This window comes from Neodiprion fabricii, chromosome 1, assembly GCF_021155785.1.
Source record: "Neodiprion fabricii isolate iyNeoFabr1 chromosome 1, iyNeoFabr1.1, whole genome shotgun sequence".
NCBI classification, from domain to species: Eukaryota; Metazoa; Arthropoda; class Insecta; order Hymenoptera; family Diprionidae; genus Neodiprion; species Neodiprion fabricii.
In genome coordinates this window covers 3,944,670-3,951,821 of record NC_060239.1, presented here as the reverse complement: position 1 = coordinate 3,951,821, position 7,152 = coordinate 3,944,670, and the positions used below count along the sequence as shown (strand labels likewise).

Genomic DNA, 7,152 nt, shown 5'->3' with positions numbered 1-7,152 from the left:
GTCACGCAGACCGCAACCGTGTTAATTGACCCGGTGCGCAAGCGAAACGCGGAATTATTTCGAGCGAAATAACGAATGCATAGACAAATGGATAAATAATCAGCCTTTAATCCCCGCTAATTATTTCCAGAGAGAGGATGCTGCTGAGAGGGGGGGGGGGGGGGGGGGGGGGGACAGAGACGGAATTACTTTCGGGCCGCTAAATCGCGACGACTCGTCGGTGCGTTCAATGCTTACTTGATCGCCCACAAAGAGAGCATCCGGGTCGGGGATTTTCACGTTCAGAGATCATTCGCGCGCCGTTCTCGGCGAATCCGAGATACATTCTTGATCGCTTAATCCTCGCCCGGATCCATCGATGCTAGATTTTATCCGATAAAGTATCGCCGGAGATTTGGACCAGCGTAGATTTCGATGAAACGAAGTTTCGCGAAAGTTTTTGAAATTTTTTTTCAGTTTTGTGTACGGAATTCGAGGCTGAATTAATCAAACTTTCAAAAGTGAAGGACCAATTAGAGGGAAATCAATGTCGCTCGGATTTTTATTACGCAAGTTATCGTATTATTTAGCAAAAATTTACCGAGTGGCAAATCGACTCGCCGTCGTTTTATACCCTCGACCTGGGATGGAATTGAGGAAACGGAAGAAGAGTAATATAAAGAGGGGTAAAAATTGATGGGGCAAATACACAGTGGCGGGGAAGTTTACTGTCTAGTTGCAGCATTTTCATCAAGTGCTAGAACGAGAATAACTGCGGAAGTAGGTATAAAGGAATGACAACGACGTTTCAGCGTCGCCGGGTCGTCGGGTTTCGTCTTCGAGTTCTTTACTTCGGTTGTAGGACGGTTCTTCGTCACTTGGAAATTGCATAAAGCTAAAAAGCAATACATTTTTTTATGAGATTTTGCTGAAGAAAATTCTGCGCTTATTGTACATATCGAGGTTTCCGAATTCCTAAGATCAGGAAAGGAGCAGAGCGGGTGAAAATAAAATTCAGGGACTTTGGCCTGACGATAAAAATCGAGAATTAAATTTGCAAATTTTTGCAGAGCTGAAGAGGTAAGAAGAAGAAAAAGTAAACAAAAATAAATAAATAAAACTACGAATCGCTGAATTCTCTAGTATTTATATTTAGCTGTTTAAAAATTTCTTTGTTCAAAAAATCGAATTCAACGATTTCTGCTTTATATATTCATCGAACCGAAAGAGCAAATTAACAAGTTGTCGTAGAGCTGAAAATTGTGCTACAGATGTTGCAAAAAACATTTTCAATCATATCCAAATATTGGCAGATTTTTAAGTTGACGAGTCGACCAAAGTTTGGTTAGAATCAAATTTCGTAACCTTGGCCCGACCGTCCCGAAGAAGAATATCCAAACTCCGGACTCTCCCGTAGCAAAAACGGTTCGAAAAAAATTGAGATAAGAATGTTCGAGCGGCAATGGAAAGACCGAAGGATCTCTCTGCTCGCAGGATATTGGCGTCCAGCGGTCGCGGATGCCCACTAACCCAGAGGCGGAGAGTCTCGCACCCCCGAGGCCGAAACGCAGTCAGAAACGAGTCTCGGTCGGGGTGCGCAGGCGGGTTAGGCGTCCCGACGCCGGGCGTCGGTGTGAACGCGTGTTGGTGAGGGAAGGCAGCAGTGACCGCGCGTCGCCCGCGAACGACGGTACGCGTGTTTAAAAAGGGTGACAAGGGTGCGTATTCGCCACCCCCAGTTATCGGGAGAGCCGAGGAACCGGAAGTGAGGCGAGGAAAGAGAAGAAGAAAAAATAAATAAATAAACAAATAAATATGAAGGGGGGAAAGTTACACCTTTTTAGATTTTTTGGAATTCGTACGGATTGATGCTTGGAAGTTGGTTGATTTCAAGTATGTGGAAATTGCAACACAAGCGCGCGTTTTATGCGACTAATTGAATCAGTAATGTTCGATAATATTCTTACGTAATTGTTACTAAATCTTGTTTCGAGGGAGAGGATATAATGATTGTCGGTTTTTAAAACTTTTAAAACCACCGAGACGGAGGGCTGCGTGCAGCCGTTACAGTGTCAAGGATACGAGGATATGTGTGAAAATAAGTACGTAAAAGGGTAAATTTATTTTTTCTTGATCTACTTTTTTCTCCCTCGTTCCAATTGCCTGAACGAAATTATGCAATTATACAACCCCGCCGATGTATCCAACTGCTTAAATCCGGCGGATGCATTGGGGACAAAAAAAAAAAAGTTTCGACGAGGAACAAACTTGCGGTCTAGAAGCCTGAGAGTAAGACACGAGATACTCTGTAGGAACTATACATTCATATAATACCCTGGTTGAAAAAGTCGTTCGAAACTTTCAACTTTCCCGTCCATTGTTCGGATGACGTGCATCCCAGGGACGGTGTTTTTCTCTCCGAAGGAAGTCCCGCGTCGAATTCTCTCCCCCGATGCAGACGTCGAAAAAAACAGCAGCGGGTACGATATTAAAAAAAAAAGAAAAACGGAGTTCCGAGGCGCGGAAGACGCGCGTTTCGTCCGATCCCGGAGGGATGAATCGTGCGGACACGCGTGGATTCCGAAGGCTCGAAAAACTGGCCCAAAAAAGATTCCAAAGTGTCGTTTTGAGTTTGTGTTGGTACGTGCGAGGTTGGCGAACGCGCACGCGGCGGCAGTTTTTCCCAACACGAGGTCCAGATTAGATTTCCCCCAGTTTCCCAAAGGCCAGCGACAACCCCGTCAAGCTTTTCTCGACCCGGTCTAATTCCGAGAGAAAATAAGAACAGGGGCGTCAGGGAGGGGGGAATAGAAACGGGTATACGAAGTTCGAACGAGAGGGGAGGGGATCAATCGTTGGCTCTCGCGTTGTTGCGAACCTCGAAAAAACAGCCCCTGATCCTTGTTCCGTGTTTTGAAAATCACGAGTTTTTCACCCGTGAAAATAGGACTTCTGGGCCCGAAAGCCGCGTCGATCGGAGCCATAAGAAAAGGGGAATCCAGTGTTACGTCTCGAAGAATCCGTCAATCTCTCCACCCTCTCGGTTCGGGAGCGCATTTTTTCCGCCCCGAGGCTGGCCTAACATAAATTCAATATCGAAGGAGAGGCTGTTTCGGTTGCGCCGCCTGAATATGCCCCTAATATCAAAAATTAGGGGGCCTTGGTGTGCGTCTATCCGTGCGAGACGCACCGACTCCCTTGTGTTTACGCTGCATAATTCTCTACGAGGGTTTGAACACCTTCGGCCTCTCCTTTTTTCACCCTCTTTATCTCTAAGCCTTCCCTCAAGCGTCAAGCCGCCGGAAAGCTGAGGCGTGAGAAAGCAAAGAAAAAGTACATCCAACCGACTAGAAAGAGAAAAAAGTTCGGAAAATTTTTATACCCTCGTCGAAATCGTTTGGGGGCAGTTTTCTAACAATGTTTTCTAAAAATTCGAGATATTCAATAAGGGATGAACTTGGAATTAACTTCTCGAACAAATAGGGCGCAAAATAGGTGATTTGGATAACAAAAAAATTGGACAATTTCTTCGCCACGCCTGGTTTTCGATTTCGGCGTACTGCTGCTGCCGAGAGAAGTTCGAGTGGCCAGTGGCAAAGGGGTTGGTTGGGAGTCGGGTGCCCTGACGGTACGTAAGGCCGATGGTGGCTGGTCTTGAGGGCAAGTTACATGCCACTCACGCCCCCGCTATTAGAGTTGCCGTAAAGGGATTTCAACTAACCCAATTTAGGAACGGGGTAACTTCGCCCCCTGCTCGTCCCTCGCGAACTCGCATTCGTTGTTTGTTTCCCCCGTTCGCCGAGATGCTTCAAGCGTGCCGTTTGATTACGTACCTTACATATCAGTTCGCCGTTTCCCGCCCTTTTATGTTGGCATACCTATTTTGCCAGGGAACTTTGAACTTGAGCCGCTTCGGCACACGTATTCGACTGTTAGCAAGCCGGGCGAAAAGTTTCACTGTAAAAGTACCTGCCGTGCAATTCGCGATCTCTTCGCGATTCGCGAACGGAAAATCCTCAGGGATTAAGTATTTGGACCTGGCGAACCTTGCTCAAAGGTACTCTTCGGACTCCGATGAATGAGGAGAATAGTGGAAACGGGAAATCGAAGGGTCCGATAAAATCTTCGCTAATCGGGGAAAGATTGACGATCTGCGAAATTTTTATACGCCTGAAAAAACTTACGGTTAGACACGTTTGCTAGACTTACTTTTTATTCGTCAATTGGAGAAGCATATGCGGATGCGGGATATATTTTCTACGCAGATTTCGTTCTGTTGTCATATCGCAAACATATGTATCGAATGGCATAGAACGCGTTCGGTTGTGAACGAACAAACAACACATGTTTGCTCAGAACTCGTATGACGTAATGAAATGTAAACCGCTACGCGAATCCCGTACGCCACGTGACAATTCCCGTTTCTGATGCGAAAAATTGCACATAACTGATGATTCGATTCATTTTTAAACCCGGCATATATTTTGCGAAACATTCTCACTTTCGATCTGAAATTTGAAAAATAATCTAAACAAAATATCTGACGCTGCGAATAAATTACGGAAACGATGATATTTTTCGTTTATAAAATTCTGATCCAGCAGCGGTGTTGGGATGAAAACTGAAACGCATAAACAGAGGGAGTCGGGGTTTGGCGGACAAAGGCTCGTTATATCAGCGATGGCGGATGAAAGCTTAACAGTTACGCAGCTGTGGTCGAGATGATAATAATACGGAGCGGATTATAATGCAACGCCAAAATGTGATTAATGGAGCGATATTTGGATAAAAAAGAGAAAGAGAGGGTTGAAAAGAATAGGCGTCGTCTCGTTCCTGGTCATCGTAATTAAATACACGTGTATTTTCGGCCCGTGGATACATTTTCCGACTTGAACCACCCCCGAGGGGGTTGTTAAATACGCCCACTGCGATAGTCAGCGACTCCCTCAGCATGCGGTGAGCGAAGTTCCCCGCTTTTCGCCCCTATTTTATACGCGAAGAAAAAAATAATGATCGAGTAGAGAATTTCCGGCCGCACTTCTCCGCTCGTCGTGTAAATTCAACCGGTCCCAAACCGGAAATATATTATTCATTACACGCCACCCTGTCGTTGTTGTTGTTGTTGTTGTTGTTGTTGATGCCGCGTTGTTTTTGCTTTTGTCACTGTTGTTACGGAATACCTGCATACGGGCTGAATAATTATATTCACACGTGCGACGTACACGATTTTTGCATTTTTTTGTTAACTTGTTTTTCATACCCACCGTCCGACTGTATTCATTTTTCCCTGGAGGGGGTTTTTCCCAACTCTGTGTCCACGTTTCGCATGTAAATTATACAAGAGTGCAGCAAAATCCACGGTTTATATTATCAGCTTCGGTGGGTTTGCATTATGCACTGCTTTGTGTATTTCGATATAAAATTCCTTACGCGGTAATTTTTCTACCAATTTAATCGTAATTGCGTGTATGCAAATCTGTATTTTACGAGGTATGCACTATGATCGGAAATAGCAAGAGGGGGGAGGGCGCATTGTTTGAAAGTTTGAAATAGAAGATCAGTCGGGAACGATGGAAATTCCGAGACGCGGATATGCTCCTCTAATGGCTCTAAGATCCCCTCGCCAGCTGTTTTAATTCAACTCGCTAATACATTTCCATACCTTTATTTTTCCCAGCTTCTTCCTCCCATTATTTCTCATTCACTTCGTTCGCTCTTTTTCAAATGAATTATACCCTGTTTCAGGTGCGACGGACGTCGGGAATCGGGGTGAATGTCTTCGAGGGTGCATGCCAAGTTCTTTTTCACCAAAGAAGGAACAATGCTCGGTGTGTGCGGTTGTCTAGTTTTCAACGGAATAAAGTCGACGGTTTAAGCATGTGCCATTCGAAGTTCAAGTGTTGGTGATGCGAATTGTCGGGTTTTATCGAGAAAAAAAAATTCTTCCCGAGTTTCTTAATTTTCTCACGTTTTGTGCGCAGTTTCCTTTCGTGGTTTAATTTTATCGGTTCCTTTATTTCGAACGGAAATAACCGAGGCTGGGATTTAAGATGCAGCTTAAGTGGTGGCGCGAGTGACGGTGCGCGAATTCTGTGATATTCTACCAAGTGGACAAAATGGCGTTGCAGTACGTCATCATCGTTATTCTGGTGACAACTGCCGTGTCGCTTCCTCCAGTCATAAGAATCGGTGAGTTGAATTGTTCAATTCTTATTCTCAGGTGGAAGCGAGTAAAAGATTTCTCCAATTTTGCAAAACTTTGCAATTGGGGATGAAAAGGGGCGCGAAAATCGGAGCTCAAGATAAACGTAATTAGGGGCTGATTTCACTGCTGATAAAAAGTTGAAGTATATTCTGAACGCGAAGGTTGGATTTAGAAATAATTAAAAAGTGAAAAATCTCGTTTCTTTGACGATGAAAATTGGGCTAATTATTATTTAATATAATATCGACTGCGCGATTCTCGCCTTTTAGCATCGACCGCGGGTCTCATCTCTTGACTCGCGAATATAACGAATATAAGGAGGCAACGGGGTCACGGATATAAAAGAAACGCCACAATACTCCGTCCCTTGCGACGAGCTTACTATTAATTTGAACCTCTGCAGCTGTGCAGCATCCGGGATTTCTTACGCTCGGCGATAATAACCGTCGAGATAATTGCGCCGTCGGTTATAATGATTTTTGAAAAACAGAAACGGTAAGACTGGATTTCCAAACGCTTTTGAAGCTTTAGAGTTAATTATTTTCCTCGGATTTCCCGATGAAATGTACATATAAAATGAAGTTCAATCGTAGCCGTTACGTAACGGAGGAAATATTTGAAAACCGCTGATTAGTCGCTACGGCATCAGTGTCGAGAAATATGATCATTACACAACGCGTTTGAGACGTGAGCCCAAGATACGCGGAATTGAACATTCGTCTTTCATTAGTTTTGGACATACGATATGACGATTTTTTTTGTTTGGAGATTTCGACGAAGAAAAGGAGCAATGCTATTCGAAACCGAAGAGAAAGGGATATTTGAATTCCGGGGTCCTGAAAACGCGGGAATTAAAATGCCCACGCACGTGTGCCTCGCGAATTCTTCCTAAATTAATGTAGGTATCGATCCTTATGGTGCCGTGCGTATAAAATCCAGCAGCAGGCTGTAAGAACGGAGAAAAGACT

At 44.4% G+C, this 7,152-nt stretch overlaps 1 protein-coding gene across 7 annotated transcripts in view; it reads left to right on the top strand.

The window, feature by feature from the left end:
* Positions 1–1,663: 1,663 nt before the first annotated feature.
* Positions 1,664–7,152, top strand: part of LOC124187758 (glutamate receptor ionotropic, kainate 2) — an 89,402-nt gene continuing 83,913 nt past the window's right edge. For all 7 annotated transcript variants that reach the window (XM_046579864.1, XM_046579871.1, XM_046579869.1 and 4 more), the window contains exons 1-2: positions 1,664–2,081; positions 5,725–6,168. In XM_046579864.1, coding sequence (XP_046435820.1) covers positions 6,096–6,168 — 73 coding nt within the window. In that variant the 5' untranslated portion in view covers positions 1,664–2,081; positions 5,725–6,095. The remainder of the gene's footprint in view (positions 2,082–5,724; positions 6,169–7,152) is intronic.